General features: G+C 37.6%; 1 protein-coding gene across 1 annotated transcript in view; it reads right to left on the bottom strand.

The window, feature by feature from the left end:
• The window catches only part of SEC24D (SEC24 homolog D, COPII component), a 43,719-nt gene extending 23,839 nt beyond the window's left edge, over window positions 1–19,880 (bottom strand). The window contains exons 1-7 of the mRNA XM_010225946.2: window positions 19,709–19,880; window positions 18,944–19,070; window positions 17,078–17,226; window positions 15,620–15,898; window positions 14,713–14,834; window positions 13,025–13,136; window positions 11,562–11,689 (exon numbers count right to left, since the gene is read on the bottom strand). Of these exons, the coding sequence (XP_010224248.2) occupies window positions 11,562–11,689; window positions 13,025–13,136; window positions 14,713–14,834; window positions 15,620–15,898; window positions 17,078–17,226; window positions 18,944–19,070; window positions 19,709–19,859 (1,068 nt within the window). The 5' untranslated portion in view covers window positions 19,860–19,880. The remainder of the gene's footprint in view (window positions 1–11,561; window positions 11,690–13,024; window positions 13,137–14,712; window positions 14,835–15,619; window positions 15,899–17,077; window positions 17,227–18,943; window positions 19,071–19,708) is intronic.
• Between the last annotated feature and the right edge of the window lie 400 nt (window positions 19,881–20,280).

The following is a 20,280-nucleotide window of genomic DNA, read 5'->3' as shown; positions in this document are numbered from 1 at the left end:
ACAGGAGCACTATCACACCGAAACGTGGCCCACACAGCTTTCCAAGTCTGCCTGCGTCCAAGGGGAAAGCACTTCCAATGAGCACCATTTTCAAGGAGATCAGTGCCTGTCCCTCATACCCCTTCTTGTCCCTCCAAGAGGGGCAGTTTGCCACCAGTTGGTCTCTGTATTTGTGAGGATTGGTACCATAGCAAGCCACCTGGGAACAGTCCACACAAGGTAACGTTGCACACTACACATGGCAAGCTGCCGGCAGATTATATGAGGAGAGAAATGATTATGGCAACATATCCAACCAAACACCCAGATTGAGAAGATCTAAGATTAAGATACTACCTAGCAGCCATTTTTAGATGCTGGCCATTGGTTTCCAAAGGAGATTAAATCTCATAGGTTTGGGGAGCTACAAAGAACCTCAGAATCTCAGGCTGGTAAACCTGTCTTTTGATGATTTCAGCTATGACAGTTGCTTAAAACTATACGTAGCAATACAAAACATTCTCTAGTTCGGATGTATAGTAAATATTAAACATTGTATTTGTACCTTTCAGTATCAGAAAACAGACATAAAACTACCAGCTATTCAATCCAAACAGCAATTCCCATCAACAAACTGTGCAGTTTGCCAGCTCAATGAGTAGCATTTCTAGAACTTAATAATTAACACTGTCAAGCAAGTTTCTTTATTAAAATAGTTATATGGAGAATTTTAAGACAAACCATACACTTTCTGATGATCAGAGGAAAATAGCTGATTGAGTGTAGTACCACTGCTTTATCCAAATCTTACGTTTAACTATTACAGTAAATAGAGGAGGAAAAAATTCTCAGGATAATCAAAGAGGAGACTGAAATGTAAAATTTATGGGTTTTGGATTCATGCTATAGGGTTTTGTTTCTCTCCACGCAACAGTCTTTCTCCTAGTACTGCTGCGTTTTTTTTTTTTTTCTTTTTTTCTTTTTTTTTCTTTTATTACATCATGATACACTTTTGGGAAAGATTAACCAGTCTACAAATAATCCCTGGGTTTTGAGCTGCTTTACTGATTTTCATTAAAATGTCAAGTAATCTTTGAGATCTCCCTACAGACTTTTATCAGAAAGCTTTCCCTCTGAAGTCAGAAATGACTTTGCCTATTCTAAGTTTTTATATATTAAACACTATCAGTCTCCTCAGCTGATATAACTCAAACCCCAGATCTGTACTATCTCCACTGCAAGGTTCACAGCAGGTTCAAATCCTCTCTGTAACCACTGCTTTTTCATCTCTTTTCTTCTTTGCTTTCCTTACTGTTGCACACCTGAAGCATCAACCACATCATGCAGCATCTCTTGTCTCAAACCTGATCTCCACAGACCACAGGATAAAGAAGCCCATTGAAACCTTCCTGCTCAAATGCTCAGTGCAGAAACTACTGTGCATGGCTGGTGACTCTCAAGTCAACATTGCACAGGGGACAAGATCCAGTGTGTACTGAAATAAACAGACACTTACTGATATCTGTGAATTCACCTCAACCTTTCTGCACAATCTTTATCCAGACAGCACTCTCTTTTTATTCAGCTGGTTGCAAATATTACTCTGAGAGTAGCAGTGTGAAAAGTATAAATACAGACTACTCTATTCAAAATGGGAAAGATTTTTAAAAGCTCAAGGATGGGGGAAATGCATGAAATAACAATACAACTTTGGCATAGAAAAGCTACCCTTCCTATTAGCAAAGTAAGAACCGGCTTTTAAAAGCCAGGAAAGCTTATTCTTTAAAACTACCATACCACGCAACTGAAAGAGGACAAAAAAAAAAAAAAAGTTTACTATCCATGCTCAAGAGAGGCAGTACACGTAGTCCTGTCATGGATTGCAGGCAGGGAACAGCAATGTTGACAAGACTGCTCTCTCCAGCCCTCCAGAACTTCCCAGCTTTGAAGTGCTGCTTGTTATTTGGCTGTACGGAAATGCTGTATCTCAAGTGAAGGTCAGCAGCCAGGATTAAGCGAGGATATAAGCAGGAGCATGAAACTGGATAGTCAACAAACTGTGTGGAACAACAGGCTTCCAAAATGTGAGCACTTTAAAACAATCAGATCTCAAACAGGACCCATCTCAGTTCAGTCCATCCCAGCAAAAAGGGGGACTGGTGCAGCAGCAAATATAAGGGATGGAATCAGAGAGCCAAATCTCCATATTACCCACACCTCTCCTGTTAGCACTCTTATGTGTGATAAGCACATGTTAAATCACATGAGGAGTCAGCTTCATGCCTGTGTTAATGCACAGCTCCACTTCCCACACATCAGTACCACAAACGGTCCATCACTGCAGTCCTTGTCTGGCATTTTTGGCACTACTATCATACTAACTGTAAAACCATAGAAAAATAAGAAAGGCAGCTTTTAAGAAGCCTCTCTACAAACATGGTAAGTAATAATTGCAAAGGAGATAGATTAGCTTTAATGGTCAAAGGAGTTTCACAATAAAACTAGAAGTCTGATTTTCAGTGAGATGGCATTCTAGTATTTTCCTCTGTCTGGCTTGACATTCCTTTAGCACAGAATGAAATAAGAGATATTTCACATCATATTTTTACAGACATAATAGGAATTAGAAAAGATGTCTTGTTTAGGCTCATTTTTATTTTTTGCAGACTATGGTAGGAGAGTACTAAAGTATTTTCAAAACAGCAAAGCAGATTTTGGGCTCAAATTACTAGCGCTATTGACTTCTCCTTGACAGTCCCAGTCTTTCGCATGTGCTGAACGGCTACATCAACATTAGTAAATCCTCACTATTTCTCAAGGTTGCTAAATACCAAATTCAACATCACAATTTTAAATATAGACACAGCCTACTGATATACAGATATACATATGTATGAGCCTACTGATATTCAGATATAATGGATACACCAGCAGAACAATTCTGTTTTAAAAGGCTTAAGACCTCTCAACACAAACACAGATGTTACCATTTCTGACATGCTCTAGAATATCCTTACGATAACTAATCAAGCAACACTGCAAATAGCGCTCGCAAAATGTGCGGCTCAAGATTTGGGGAATAAACATTAAAGTTCTTAAATAAATGTGAGTGTAGCAATGTGATTTCTGAGGCAACACTTCTCCCAGATAAAATGCTGCAGCAGGAGAACATCAGCAAGGTTTTTCATACTTCTGTAGCATGAGGAAACCCAAAAACTAGGTTGGGATTTCAGGATTGTTTTGGCCTGTAGGGGCTATTGTCAGCTTAAGAGGCCAAATATATATTTTTCCATGTGCAAGCACATGTATTTATCTTCAAGATTTGAGAGAAAAGTAATTACTGACTTAAAATGTAAAGCATGAATAAATGGTCTGATGAATGGAGTGTTTTCTCCTCCTAAACACACAGAGTTATTTCTCTTCTGTTACGAGGCATGACTGAACCTCTTTAAAGCAAGTGACAAGCCACGTTTGCATGTCTTTTTACAACAGAAGCACTCTTGCTTATATTTAAGCACAACTAAAGAAACTTTAAGAAAACTTAAGATAAACTTTAATTAGGAAAAAAGATCAACTGGTTTAAGAGTGTTGTAAATAGTTTTGCCTACATTTGGGCCTCCTTGAAAAACGTTTATTTGTAATCACACCTCTAAGGCAAATTCATTTATTTCCACTGATATCAGAAACAACTGGGAGCACTGAAAGGCTCTTGCTGCATGCACAGCTGTAGCTACCCACTTGCCTCTACCACAGGAGTACACAGCAAGAAGATAATTTTACATATATATATATATATATATATATACACACACACACACACTCTTTAACATGAACAAAACGTAACACAGGATATCCTCTTCTCTGAAGTAAGAAGATTTGCAATGTCCTTAGTGTCCTTTTCAAATGAAGGGTCATTCCCACATAATATAGAAGCTTACTTTTAAAGATCAGCAACAAAACTAGCTGTAACTTTAAAAACACCATATCGGGCAGGAATGTCCATGTACATCAGGGAGAATGTTCACATCCCGAGTCTCCCTTCCACAAATACTTTCACTGCTATGATACCTGGATGCTTCAAGAAGACTCTGGGACCTCCAAATGCTCAAAACATTTTCCATGTAAACATCTTCCTTACTACACAGTCACTCTCCTTCCTATTCTCTTTTATTAAGACTGGGCATGGAACAGAGGTGTAAGCCCAAAGAAATGATGTTGGGACATTCTGGAAAAGAAGGCTTAGTCCCTCTTATTTTCCTACGGGACACTGCTAGAGCCTGCTATGTTAGAACCTAGATGTAATTTGGTGTAACATTTGTTTGGCACTATTCTAAAAATCAAAATCAGTTTCCTACTCAACTTAAAAAAGAGAGAAAAAGAATTATATAAAATTACATGCTTCCACATTGTTACATTCAGAATTCTGTATGCACCAGCAAATACAAAAGTATGCAGGAAAGTTTCAAAAGCAAAAATAGAAACTCTTCATCCTGAACCTACTAAACAACAGTGTGTTCTGAGTCTGTCACGTTTCCAAGGTAACAGAGTAACATCCCTGAAGTCTTAATGCTAGAGTTTGCATAGTCTTCCTATGTTTAATTTACTGTTGTTGCTGTGGTTAACTTTGGCCAGAGTGTAAGAGGAGAAAATCACCATTTCAGGAGAGCAGTATGCAGTCTGTAAAGCAAAATGCACACACAGAAGGACAGATACCTTTTAAGCATCTATTTTGAGTTACAGATCATACCTAGCAATAGATAAAGTAATCTTCTACTTGGGTGCAGTTTTTGTTGGCAAATGCCAGCTAATTAAGTAGATATGAATTTTGTTTTCCTTCTGTTTCCCTTCCCTATTTACTATTGCTTAGACTTTTTTTTTATTCTGTCATTACCATTCTGAAGAACAGACTCAGTTCCTAATTTATCTGAAAACTAATTGTAGCATTTGAACTAAATCTTCAGCATACCAGTCTCCCTTCAAACTTGCATATATTAATCAAGAATTCTGATTACTATTTGAACAAAAGGCATTTACAATTGTCAGTTTTCCAAATCGTTGTTCCTCTCTCTCAGAATTACCTCCTTACTAAAATCACAAAGGGGCAATAAATAACTTAGCTACAGAAATAGGAAAAGTATTTTTAAAACATAAAATAAAAAACAGAAAAATGTAAATCAGTACATTCACTCAAATTAGTAAAAACTCTACAGACAAAGCCTTTGCTGGCTTTGGCTCTGACAGTTCTATCCTAACAAAAATGTTCGCCTACATGAGGAAGTCTTGGGAAACAATTCAATTTTAGCCACTTTACTACTAACTGCAGCCGGGCCCAGGACACACTCCATAAAGAATGCTTTATCTAAGGCAGGATTTATGCACCTTCAGTTAAGCACTGCAAAGTCCAGCTTACAGGCACTGACCTCCAGAGCGGTATAAAACTCTCTGGCAAGACATCTGGACATGGCAAGGAGCTCCGAGAGAGGCAGCTATCCCAGAGAATCCATGCAAAGCCTAGACATCAACCTGCAGATAGCTAGTCCAAAAAACATGTTTACTACGTTTGTAAGACTCCAAACTATGATATCAAAGTCTCTTGGTCCTCTCCCAAATGAAAGTGTCAACAAGGATGCTTTGAAACGTGTTTTGCTTTAACACCTGGAAAATGAAGGAATTTGGCTTAGGCTTGCACTTAATGGAGTGGGTATACAGCAATGAGTTCAAGGTATCACTTCCTACTGGATCCTGGACAATCCAGGAATCAGGACTGTAAAGCATGCAAAGCTACCTGTCCTACTTACTATTCAGAGTTAAAAATACCTACTCACTGGTCTTCAGCTGCTGTTTTTGTTCTGGGGTTCCCATTTAATTGAGGAAGCTTTTGTTACCTGCACTGAAAAGTCTTCTGTCTTAACAGGATAAACTAATTTCAAATAACCTAGACCTAGAGGGTCACATGAAACCTGCACAAAGGAAAAAGGTCAGATTATCTTCAACAACATGAAGCTTGTCAGAGCTTCAGAAGCTCTGACAAGTAAGTTCTGACATTTCATTTCCAGTGGTGTCGGATGTGAAGAGGAATCTCAATGATGTTAAGTCCCAAGTACATATGGGGATTACAAAGCTATAAGTCAACCTGGAAAAGGGTCTGATCTTTCAAAGCTGATACAGTAGAGCAAAACTGTTGCTAGCTTCTCTTTCAGAACCTTTTCTTCAGAAAGTTTTCTTAACCCTATCACCTTCTGCTATAAAACAAAGTTTTCAAGTAGTATAGAAAATTTTACTAGCTCCCCAAGCAAATCATGTCTAAAGAGACTTGCCATGTGAAATTGCTGAACTGTGTAAAAAACAAAACAAAACAAACCCCAAAAAACAAACAAACAAAAAAACACACTGTTGCTCATATGAGCTCCTCTGTCCAAAAGAAAAGGGTCCAGCAATATAAAATTAAACTTTATTAAGATTTTCTGGGTGATGCTAGAACTAGTGATCAGAGTCCTGCTTCCACAGAAAGCAAATTGGTAGATACTACAATGGAGGGGAACATAAAAAGACACACAGATAAGCAGTATACACAGGGTATAGTTGAGATGACTCTTGAGGAGCAGCGTCATTTCATATAAATGTTCTGAGTGTTGTCAATAGCCTGCAGACAGACAAGCCTGACCTAGTAGACAATGTACTTTGTTTTTGAAAAACATCTTTTGACAGAATTCCTCATCAAAAGTCCTTTAATTAGCTAAGCTCTCATGAAATATAGGAGAAGGCACTATGGTAAATAAGTAGGTAAATAAAAGACAGAAAACAAAGGATAAAACACAAATAACAATTTTTTTTAAACAAGGAAGAGAAGTTCTGTTCTGCAATCTGTGCCTTCTAACATCCCTAAAGTGATCTGAGCAACAGAGCAATCAGTAAGATGTTTAGTTAATCATTTTGTATTTTCTGTAAACCTCATGTTCCAGAAATATCTCAATCTACTCAAACCCAAGAAGGCAAGAGTACATAACTGCTAATAGTTGTGTATGCCTATATAAAAATTTGCTTCAAGTCAAAGCTAGAGCTAGACATACAATTCTGTACGTCAACAGCAGAACCTCTCCAAGTCCTCACTGAGATGAGGGTAGATAATTATTGTGCAGGGATTTTCCCAATTCTTCAGATTCATTTAGCATTTGTATGACTCATTTAAACCCAAAGGAATAGCCAGGTTGCCAATATCTATCTCACTCATTATCTAGCTTCTGTGAACTTTACAGCACTGAGATAGATCTACCTAAGAAAAGTGCCAACATCCACATGGAAGAGGGGGAAGAAAAAAAAAAAAAAAGCCTTTCCAAGAAAGGTAAAACAGCTTTAAGCTCACGAATATCAGCACTTGTCAGAGGTTTTATCTTTTTAACCAGTTAGAGAATCAACTGAGAAAAAAATGGAACTGAAATATTACATTTCAATTATGACTACTTCTACAAACAAAAATCAAATAAGTCTGAAAGAACAGTCATCAATAGATTGATGACACAAATGCTAAGAAGTAGCAAACAAGGTTACTTCAGAAATTTAAATATTTAAAGACATAGATAATCACTTGGAGTTATTTATATTTGCTTTTAAAACATGAAATACTCTTTAATTAACTTCTGCTAGCAAGCACTGTTAAATGTTAAACAAAGATCACATGATTTATTCTCTCTGGAAACATTCACACATCTCCAAAACAAATTCATGTAGGGCTTTGTCTACGGTGATAACTGTGAGAGCTAGTTTATTTTTATAGACAGTTGCTAAAGCAGTGGTGCACTAAAAATAAGTTCTGTCAAACAATGATACTGTATTCTCAAAATCTATAACAAATACTTTTCATAGATCATCCAAATCAGGAGAATGAAGATGAAGTATTATTTCTGAGCAATGATAAATAAGGACTTGGTATAGAGAAGACTCAGAAACGTCTTTTCTTCTAATGCTTTTTCATCTAGTGACTTATAGCATTTAAGTAAGGGTCACTAGTCAACAGTTTTCCAGATTGGCTTTAAACTTTTTTTTTTTGTAGTGATATTTGAGAAACTTGGACTCTTGTTAACAGTTTAACAACTGAACTTGGAATATAAAGAATATTAGGAGGTACTACCAACTAAGAGTTTTTTTTTTCCTTCCTCTTTTTCCCCAGCCAGAGCACTATGGATTCTTCAGTCAAATCTTAAATTGAAGACAAGTGAAAACTATCTACTTTGCAGAACAAAATGCTGTATAACTTGTAGAAGCTACTAAGTTATTTAAGAGCAATAGTTTATCCAGATAAAACAGCTTATTTTCCGGTAAGCTTTAAGCAGAACTGTATGCTAGTACAGCTATACTAATTTTCCAAATGTAAACTCTCTTGGAAATGTTTTTGCAAGGTTTTCTTGTCCATGAGTAACAGAACAAAACAGGTCTGACTGCAGAGTGATGCCCTCAGTCTCCCTTACACATATATCTCTGCCACTTCCAGCTCCCCAGTTACCTTTGCCTGCATCTCCACATGCAACTGCTAGCAACGAAGAATTTCCCTGGGACTCCTTGCTGCCTGCACAAGTAGGAGCAATTCAGTACATTGCTCCGCTGGTCAATGCTTAGGCGACACTAAGACTCCACAGCCTCCCACCCATGCTACAATGAACACCACTGCTTACAAATAATCCACCTAATCAAGTAAGGAAGAAAGTAAGGGGTGTGCACTTGCACTCTCCCTCTCATGCACACATCTAATTTACCAAGGCCAGTAGACTCAGTTACTTCACTACTTTATTAATTTTTGCTGCAGTGCAGCTCAGACCATCTGATCAGAACATGACACTTCATTGATGCAAACCACTTTCCCCTCAATGAAATCAAAATCCATGTTCAAGGCAGTCATGCCCAGAAATGAAGAACAATCCACCTGGAGATTGGTACTGTATCCTCAAGTTACTTGAAAGCTGCTAACCAACCCTCACCCTTTACCTTACAAGGTAAGGGTTTCTTTACTTCTAGCTGCCCTAATATAGTAACAGCAGAGACAAAGTATGACAAGAATTCTAAGGAAACAGAGACTGAAAATGCAGATATATTTCATATACTATTTAAAATTACTTCTCAGATGTAAGTAATGGTCAGAGCACAACCCCAGTTAATTAAAAAAAAACTATATGGGGGCTGTGCACGTCTATGCATGTGAAATTCTCACCATGATAATAAAAATATATATGCAATATTAAAAAAAGGCCAAATGCCAAATGCATCATTGGTTTGATGAAGTGAGTCTGTAATTCTAGTGAGATATGTGGTTAAGAACAGCTCAAAAACCTACATAAGCAGCTGCACAAACCATTCATAAGCATTTCACAGCCATGGTTCACTAAACCCTTGTAATACTTGCTTTTTTTCTTCCCCCTCTAAAAAGAAAAGGAACTGAAATTCTAGAGGTGCGAGCACTTAGTACATCAGAAATTACGGAAATTGAGACCTATCTGCAGCTGAAGCCACAACAAAGATGAATGAAAGGAAAATATTCAATACAAGGCTAGAAATAATCACAATTTTAAAGTTACTATGTACAATCTACTATTTATCAAGAGATAAAGAGATTAGACAGATTCCTACTCTGCACTGAACTCTGTAACATGTGATGAGAATCACCTGCTGGTATCATTAAAAGGCACTTAGAAGCATCCATAAGTAAGAACATTTTGTGCCTTGTAGTCACTAATTGCAGGCATAAAGTACCATAGTAGGAATTCAAAAGTACAAATAAGCTCTTGAAATACATTCTACCTCTACAAAGAGCCCAGTTCTTTCAAATTAAGTATCTATACAGAATTAAAGCGGTTATAAATTCCATACAGAAGACTGCATCTTATTTTGGCAGCAGCAGTGAAGAGAAAGAGCACACACAAGGCTTGGAAAAACTGCATCAGCTAACACTGCCTGGCACTTCCTACATTAACACCCTCTCTTCAGGCCTTGATTTTACCAAGCTCTAGCTGTTCAGAGCGAAATTTTCCACACTGGACTTTGGCCAATTCTGAGACACATTTTTCAGGCAGAGATTTTTAGCCTCTTCTGAGAGAGAGGCTAGGGAAGAATACTCTGCTCTGTACAGATTAATGAATTCGGCTGATGTTTCTTTTGAACAGCTTGAGAGCACCAGCACTTTGGAACTGGTGGGTCTCTGAGCAGTTATTTTTGCCAGCCCTGGGGAAACCCTCCTGCACTTGGCCAAGTACAAGTGTTTGTACATGCTCCTAATTTACATATACAAAAGAGATTTAGATTTTAGCAACTCATCGATCATCCTATCCAAACACTGTGTGGGAGAGAGGGAATGCATGCGTGGGAGGATAAATGACAGGGTGCATACTGAAAGTGAAAGACTGATGCGAATGAGGGGCCAGCAGGAAAGCAGACCCCGTATATCTCAATGCTTACATAAAGAATACTAGGGAGTAAAGCCTGGCTTGTAAAGCAGAGGGGTAGGGAAGTAACAGCAAGAGTTTCATCTGTGAGGAAATGGGAGAATGGGATGGGAAGGAGGACACAACAGCAAAGTCTGCATGTTCCTCTCAAGAACTGGGATGAAATCTAAAATTTCTGCAGACAAATGGCAAGATTCAGGATCTGCAGAACCACAAGCAGTACACCCCATCTCCTTGTGGATCTTGAATATAACTACATATTATCCTGCTAAAATAATACTCTTAACTGAAACTACAGAGGTCTGTTGGATTGGCAGTTATCCATCCTGATAAAGAACATCTGTTTTTCTCCAATATGCTTTTCCAAAAACACAAGAATTTATTAGTAATAAAACAAAGAAAATCAAAGTGTGCAAGCCTAAGCATTGAAGGTCTTTGCAAGCTTAATTGTTTCTTCTGCGAGTATGTTTTATAAAGGAGTTTTTGAAGGCATGATCATCTACTATTATTTCCATGAGAACTTGACTTTTCCAGCAAACCATGCTCAAAGTAAGTTAGTGTGGCACTTCAAAAGGAAATACTGCCGGCAGATGTGTGTTGTGGAATTCAGAAGCCACGTAAAGGAGGAGGAGGATGGCCACGAACAGTAATGGATGATCCTCTGGCTGTTGCAGTTTAATGCTGCACATGAGAATTAGTTCAGTCCCTGCCTCTGAGAAGATCCTTTGGTGATGCCAGGAAATTCAGGCACCCGACATGAGACAATGGGCTACTGCAAAATTTCAGAAGCACCATGCAAGTATGGCTATATTTGGAACACGAAGGGCTATTAGTGATGGTAATATGAGAGAAGTTAATTATGTCAGTGTGCATAAACAGGTGCCAAAAATGAGTGGTTGGTGTTGACTTGTGCTGCCACAACCAAAAACAATTGTGACATCACCATCCTAGCGCTTCAGGTAACACAGTGGTCACTGTCATACCTTTTTTAAACAAAGATTTTTATCCTCAGAATTCACATCATGATAAGAGTACATATCGTTCTCTTCTGCCACCTCCCCATCCTCCCCTAAGTGAAGGAAAGTCGGGGTAAGGTCCTTCACCCTCCCTCTCACACAAGAACTCCCAGGAGAACAGTAATTCAGCCTTTACCTCATTTGGTGGTACTATAGCAAATGGCTTGATGACAGCTGCCAGGGGGATGCGAGCCTGTTTGGCCATATCTGAAGAACCAGGGAAGCAGTATGTTGTACATCGGATATACCGGGGGCTCGCATGGCCTAGAACAGCCAACAAAACACAGTGACAGTATGGTGACAAAAGAAATGTGCCTGTTCCAAAGATACACCAGAAAAAAAAAAAACAAAAGAGCACAAAAAACACGTGCATATGCTAAGTTAAATACATTTTTCTTTTCTCCCTCATGCAAACTTCTGCACAAATCTCCTTATATATGTCAGGCCATTGTCCCACCCTGCAGGTGAAATTTCTCTTGTGGTTTGAGTTTAATGCAGAAATTTAAACATACAAAAAAAAAGAAAAAAAAAAGTGTATGTAATAAGAATCTAAACAAAAGTGTCTGGTTTGAAAACAATCATATCTGACAAATTAAAAGAAAGTAATATAGATTTTCCCCAGTGGAAATGTCAACACTATATAAATGTTGCAGATTGATCCTTAATGTTGAGACCACTCTAATGAACCAGTTCAATTGAGAAAATACTGTACCTGAGCATACATTGGCATGATCATTTACCTTGTAAAATATAGTGTGCTAAGGTCACTACTTACGCTACGAGAAAGTTTTGTGCATTGCAGACAAGAGCACTGAAAAATAATGGGAGTCCAAAAACTAACTTAATCATTCTCCTTTTTAACCATCAGGCTGCAGCTCTGCTTAGCTTATTGAAAGCAATTTCCTTGTACATCAGAACAGCTCTATTCCATTCCCAGGTAATGCCAAAAAATTGATGCATTCGTACATTTTGTTCAGTTCTTCCAAGCACTGCTAAATGAATGCTATACTGAATGAGACCATCAGTTCAATCTATATGAAAGTACCAAGAAATGCACATGGAATATGGTATTGACAGGCTCTAAGCAGAGGAAATTGAAGACTGGTAAGAGGCAAATGTAGATACACTAGCCAAAGGAAAATATTAAGCTAACTAAGATAACTTGAACTCTACTCCTGCAACTTGAATAGAAGTTTCCAAAATTCGTATCTTAAAGACAATGACATTAGTCTAATTGCTAATTTTAGCATGGACATGTTTCTTCCAACATTCATCTGAGAGACTCTGAAGAGAGTTTTCAACTTGATGTTAAAAAGAAGGGTCGTCTCACCTATTATTATTATTTTAAATGTCAGCAATGGTTGAGGAGATGCTAGTAGTCTCAGAGCTTTCACTGAAGTTAACACAAGGTACAAAAATTCTCATCTCCCATTTGCATTTGTCCTCAATCCTTTCTTTTTCTAAGAGAAGTTTTCCATTTCATGTCCAATTTAGAGTAAGAAACATAATTTTAATATGAGAAATTTGAAAATTTAGTATATTCTTTTAGCCTTTGATTTTGCCTAACAAGATTCTCACAGCAGTAAGATGGACAGTTACCTTGATCTTGGATGACGCAGTCTGTGGTGACAAGAGGAGGAACCTGTCCTCTTGTGTTTGTAGCATAGATCTGTCCTCCCCTAGAAGCCTTATCATTTTCAATTACTTGAATCTGATGAATAAGGAGGAGGACAGTATGAGAAGGACAAGCCATGCATTCAGTTACTTTCATAAACAGTTATGCTATCATTTACACCAATAACTGTCCTATACTGAGGTGCTATAAACCAGAGATACATGTGTTTCTAAAACAGTTAAACAGCTTGAAAACTCTACAACATACTTGAGCAGTGTAACTCATTTACAAATTGAGCTGCTTGTACACAAACTGCAGGGGTCACACTATACCTATGGGCAGGTGAGACCTATACACAGAAAGGAAATATGTTGTTCAGAGCAAGTATACTGTCTGCTAGGAGGACACACCTCCCCCAGACTGGTAGTAAAACAGGGAAAATGGATTTAGCTTTCCAATCTCCTAGATCAACCTGAGGTGAAAACAGGTTGCATCACTGTATGTGCTGATCTGAGAAGCAAGAGGACAGAGAATGGGAATTTCTGAAGCTGGCTTTGCCACTGAAACTGGCATCCCATGGCATTGTATCTTTACACTGCATCTGACTTTTTAATAGGAGCTGGAGAACTTCAGAAACCTCTGTTGAAAGCAGAGGGGAAAAACAAAATTAATTGCATGGATTCCATTGATCATTGTCCAAGGGGTATTTCCTAACATACTGGAAATAATTCATGACCCATAAATTATAATACAGAAACTTTATAGGAAACAAAAGTTAGGTACAATATATTCCTTTACTTCAACATTATTATTGCTTTTCTCTGACTCCTCAGCTTGTATACTTATTGCTATCACTTGCATTAGAAAGAAAAAGGTCCATTGGCTGAAGAAGCAAAGCACTTTGAGACTTAGATCTGCTAAGCATCATGTACCATGGTATTCTGCAGTTAACTGACCTAGATATATCATTGCTCTTGGAAATAATTGTTGACAAAGTCCAGACGCTAGTTTTTATAGATGGTGTCAGAGCACACATCAACCTCTAACACATATAAGAAAATATAAATCAACAATGGCTATAGATAAATTTGCTTCTTATCTGGCAACACTACTGTAATTATATAATGTAAATATAACAAGAAATGCACATGGTGATACTTACTCCTCATTCTGAATTAGCTTTTTGCCCTTTGCCAACATTGACCCACATCATGTTTCTTTTAAACATGTCATTTTGGACTTCGCTCTGCTGCTAAAACAAACCTTTTAGCCTATTTTAAGATCACTGTCACAGTTAAGCCTGTTCATTCTACATACGTAATTGAAACTAGACATCAGTCCTTGCTTTTATGCCAGATCTCCTCCTCCATTTTTTTAAATCAGGCTAACTATTTTATCCTTATGTAAAAGCACCCATCAGAAACATACAGGTGAGGGCATTACCTACATCTGCTAATTATATAGATATTCGCTTTAATTTTTAAACAATAGTTTCCAATTACATTAAACTTGAGAATTTTCTCTAACAGAAGGAATCGCAGATGTTTTATGGACTGTTAAGCAATCATTAAAAATCACTTTTACAAGATTTTATGAGTCTTATACTAGAATGAACACTGGATAAAATAGATACTCTCTTTTGGAAGTTAGAAAATAGCACTGCATTACTTACGGGGCTTGGAATAGAGTCAGGATCAAGCTTCTTCTGCTGGGGACCCATGAGCTGTGCTGGACTCCCAGGGAAGGCACCAGGATAAGACAGCTGAGCTCCTGCCATCTGAGGGCCGTAATTTGCTGCAGAGTTACAAATGACCACTGATTTAAGTATTTTAACGTATCAATTTTTAACATCATATTTTGCCATACAACTCCTTCTTACTGGAACCAAATGCCACTTCCCTTTGCCTTCTGTTTTCAGTAGGCAAAAGAAACCAATTACTTTAGCTCATAAATTCTGTTGTTTTAAAAAGCTGTGTGTGACAACTTTAAATCCAAAAGTTTTCAGGTATGTACCACCGAAACAAGAGAATTAGCAGTGATTCCCATAGCTACTCAATCCAGGTATTACTTTCCTTCTCCAGTAACAGTCAGTGCAAACTGCTCTAGTTAGTTTGCCAACTAAAAAGACAGTTGCCTGTTTTACTCACCTGCACCAAGCAAAACAAAGCACATTCTTCATATTCAATTCCAGTTACAATTCTTTATTGCTATTAAAAGCATTTTGAAAGCTCCTGATGGCACGCAGTACCATAAAGTGGAGAGTTCCCTGCACCTTTTGTGGTAATGACAGACTCTGTAGTATGTTGAACCATCACTCATTACCAATCAAATAATTCTGCTTCTGGCACAAATTAATCTACTTCTTGCTGCATTCTTTTCCAGAACGCTAAACCTCTCAGGAAAAGTATAGATTGCCTTCAATGCAATGATTGACAATGGGAGTCTCCGATTGCACCAAAAAGAGAATTTTTAAAAAATTTTCTAAATCAGCACAACGTCATCCATGACTGGTTGCAGTTCCACCACTGATTCCTAAAGCACATTTTGTTTTCAGTTAAATATCAAACATTCTTCCTTACCTTGCTGAGGATGATATCCAGGCCCTGGGGGCTGTCCAGGAAGCTGCTGCAAGTTAGCATTTGGGGGGCCAGATCCAGGGATCCCATCTTGTCTGGCCATTGGAGGCAATGATGGTTGAGCACAAATGCCATTTACATTATTTGCTGGTGGAGGAACCTGTGATCCAGGTGGCAAAGCCATTTGCTGCTGGGTCAGTGGTGGTGGCAGCGGCAGCTGTTGACCTTGAGAAGGTGCTGGATGCCCAGAAGACATGTGAGAGCTCTGAGGAGCAGTAGGACCTGAGTGGGAAGCCATACATCAGATAAGCCAAACCCAACAACACACTATGTGTAAGGCAAACTATTTTAATTACATACATTGGCAACTTGTATGGAGATACTGCATCTTGTATCAATAATGCTTTATTACAGGAGTTCTGAATGCCCTTTTGTGTAACAATTTGGACTTAACGTTTAAGTCTGAACTGATTCTAAAGTCCATCTATTCCTCGTGGCTCTATTTCCAATAAAAACAAAGAAACTAGATGGGAAAGGGGAGAGAGAGTTCAGTCTTTGACAATACTTGATTAAAATACACACAAAGAACTACTTGCTTTGAAATAATATTTTATTTCATAATGTGAAATAATATCCTTTTGAGTTAATAATTCATTTCTTCTATGTGACAAATTTTTGTTTGGTGCATTTTACTACGACAGGTGAATTGTTCCAACTGGAAATAACAGAACTCTGGAAATATTTACTTGAGTCTTACAATCTATAAATGCTGGTTGATTCACAATGTATTTCTAGTCAAAATCCAAAAGAACTACAGTAAAATAATTTTCGTAAAAGCTAAGACCATAACCAAAATTAAGTTTGGAACACAAGTCCAAATGTTAAATGTGTTTGTCACAGCAATGCTAACTAAATTCCACTCCTTTTCAATTGAATAGTAAATTTGATCAGGCCTTAGCAAATATTCAGGAAAAGCAGATATAATATAAAAAATAAAACCAGTGATGGCAAGTCTAATTTACGTGGAAGAATTGCACTACCACATGTCTTTATCTGATTGTCTGGTTTTTGTGATATTTTAACCCCAGATAAAATGCAAGTAAGAGTCTAGCTTTTGGGTTAAATTTAAGTTTTGGACAAGAAAAAACATGTTTCAAAACAGAGAAACTGAGGGAAATAAGCACTATCTGTATATTACTGTTTCTACCTTGCCTGTTATTGACAGGATCAACAGAGAAATCTGAGAAATGACTGATAAGGTAACTGATCTTACTGATCTGTTGAAGATTCAACAAATACCAATTCACAACTAACTCAAGGACATTCACTTAACTAATGGGATGAGATTAAAGATCTTGAGCAAATTATAGTGGTCAAAGACTTTATGTAAGTTCAGTAAGGTGCTAATTATCGTCAACAGCTTTGACGAAAAAGTAAATAAAATTAGGTAAAACTAATTACCATAGCTATTTATCTGCATAGTGTTGAGCTGGTTTGCAAGTTGTGTTGTGGACGAAGTGGATGCAGTATTTGGATAGGCTGGTTGTGACTGATGACTGTAGGGAGGATAAGAAGATCCTGCATGGTTTGGAGGTGGAGGGCCTTGAAACCTGAAGGGAGAAATTAGTGCAGTTATAAAGAGAATTACAGCAACCAATAAGAATTCCAGAAGGCCCAATACCTTCTCTAGGGTGACATGGTCAGCTTCTGACCATAAAAAAATGTATACTCTTGTTAAAATACTCTTGAAGAGAGAATAGACACTAATTAAAAGACGACAGCATATGATTTTTGGCACACACCTATTAGAAACAAAGAAGTGCAAGTATGTTTTGGCATATTGAGAAAGGTATTAATTAGACAAAAGCTTGGTCTTTAGACAAAAGAAATCTAGGCTTCTGAACATTCCACATCCCTCCAACCTCTTTCCATGCTTATACAGGAAGCTTCTCTACTAAGAATGGGTGAGAACATTGGGACAGACATTAAGGCAACCTCTGTGTAATGAGGCAAGTGAAGAGGGAGACTGCTAGGGAGTTCTGAGCAGTAAGGGCAGAAGGAAGACTCAGGAGGAAAAAAAACTACTGTGTGGAGATAGGAAAACATAAAGGCAAGAAAGCAAATTGGATGAAAGGAAAAGGTAAAACACATAACCTGTAGATTTTTCCTACAAGGTGCTACCTACACTTTGGAAAAGTGGCAGGGCATCTTCCACAGAAGAGCTACATTGCTTTTCCTACAATCACTTCTAAAACAGAGGAAGGTCCTATGTATGCTAAGGGGAGTACAATTCACTTTCCTTGAAATTTTGTTAAGATTGTTAAGAAAACAAGATCAAGCAAAAACAGCAAACAGGCAGCTGTCCGAGTGATGGCTGGAAGTTAGTAAAGAGAAACAACATTTTGCTGAGCTGGTCAGCTCAAATCTCTTCATTGTGTTTTTCCACTCTTCATTTTTAGTTCTCCAGGACAACAGCCACTTTTCTCTAGACATTGTCTTCTACGAAGAACTACTAGGTTCTGTGAGTCTTCTACACACAGTGATAACACACAGACAACAGGCTTCCCTATTCTGATGCCTAATAAAATATACATAAGGCTTTATTTGAACTATCCAACAACTAAAAAAGCAAAAAAAAAAAAAGATTAAAACTTCCTCCCACTCCTTCCCTTTCACTTCTTCCTGTGATGTCTGGAGGCAGGGCAATACCACTTCAGGTAAACTCTTTATAGTCTTCAAAAAGATCAAAGATTATCTCAAAGATTATCATAAAACTGCATTATAAAATATTGTTAAACAGAACAAAATATTGTTAAAATTGAAAACAAATAACCAACTACAAACTCTTGTCTGTGATGCCACAACACTGAACAGACATCACAGTATAGGGAGAAAACTGCAGATACGCACGTGCACCAGCTTCTAGTCAAAATTCACTGGCAACTGTTAATCATTAAACATCACCACCTTGATACCTCACAACAGGAGAATTAAGACATCAGGAAATGAATAAAAGAGACACAAGCCCTACAACAAACAGCAACTATAACACCTTACTGCAGCTAAGCAGTGAGTCTAAATTTAAGCAGAAAGAATAAAAAGAAAACTAACACATGATAAAGACCTAACTTGCTGTAAAATGTAACTTAGACTGCATTGTGCGATCCATCAGCTTAACATAAGAACTTTATGATCCAGTTTAGAATTGGAATAGGTCAGAACTGTTGAAGTTAGAAGGGATGCAATACTTGGATGCCAGCAAAGCAGCTGAAGAGAACAAAAAGTAAACGAACAACCGAAATCTCATGTATAAATTTGTGAAGTCACCTATGTGGCTGTTGCCCGGGTGCACTGGGCCCGTTTTGGAGACTGGTCTGGCTGAACTGATGTGCAGCAGGTGGTGGGGGTCCAACGGGGGCTGGAGATCCAAAAGGCACAGTTGATTTTGACATACCTACAAAACAAAAAGTACTGCCTGTAAGGAAGCACAAGACCATCAAGAAATATAAAAGCATAGGAATAAGAAAGGGTACATTTATGCATGCATAGAAGCAAACACGAAACAGAAGATATAGTTAAAAACGGAGGAAACAGTAGTAATTTTCTAGTGAAAGAATACAAGTGGGCAGTAAGGAAGATGCAAGAATAAGGAAACAGATCCTCCAATTCAATTTGTAATTTGGAAATTCCGTATTACTCACTCATCGTTTTAGGGAAAAGCAACAGGTCCCTTTGCTTTCAGAAATAAAATCTGAAAAAAACTTTATAAAATTGCCTCCATATACAGAAACTGTAAACTTATGGTAAGAATGGTTTTTAATGCAAAATTATCTAGAAGACTGACTATAAAGAGATTGCAAATGTATGTAAACAAAAGAATTGAATAAACAGCTTTTCAACCTGTATTTGTTGAATTATTTTATATTTGTTTGCTGCCAAAACTGGTATTATTCCCAAGTATTCTATTAACCAAAGTAGTTCTATGTTCTGATTGCATTCAATCATGGATGCAACTAACACAACTCCTGCAGTCTTTAGTAAGTTTTAGAGAAACTGGGCAAACAAGAAAAATCAATTAAACAAATTTCATACCTGCTTGAGATGCTATGTATGAGGAATTAGGGTCCCCATAATGCCCATAAAGAAGTGAAGAAGTAGATGGTCCAAAACCTGTAGAAAAGCCTCCTATTACTGGCTGAGACTGGGAATATGGAGGAGTTGCAACATAACCCTGTTGACTCATGATGGCAATTGACTCATTCGAAGCAGATCTTCTTTAAGAATCTGAAAAAAGAAAAAAAAAGAAAAAAAAAAGTCTTTTTAAAAGGCTGAGAACTGTACCTCCTGCAATGGAAGACAGACCTGGAGGGCAAAAATGCACCTATAAGCCAAAAGAAAATGATTTTGTTTGTTTGATTAACTGCTTGCTTAATTTTGTCAACACTACCACAATCTTACTGCATGAATTAAAAAAAAAAAAATCACTGAATTTATCTGAAGAGCATTTGCCTCTCCCAGACCCAAGAAAAAAAAAAAAAGTGAAGAAAGTATAGGTAAAGGAAAACTCAGAAATTCTCAAACAGATCTCTTTACTGAGGGAATCTAGACTTCTACATCTGAAAAAAAAACAGACTGCAAGTCCTGCTCCCCAAATACCAAGTATT

Source organism: Tinamus guttatus, unplaced genomic scaffold, assembly GCF_059628265.1.
Source record: "Tinamus guttatus ecotype Peru unplaced genomic scaffold, ASM5962826v1 Tinamus_guttatus_pri_ptg000288l, whole genome shotgun sequence".
In the NCBI taxonomy this organism is placed as follows: domain Eukaryota; kingdom Metazoa; phylum Chordata; class Aves; order Tinamiformes; family Tinamidae; genus Tinamus; species Tinamus guttatus.
This window is presented reverse-complemented; position numbering and strand designations above follow the sequence as displayed.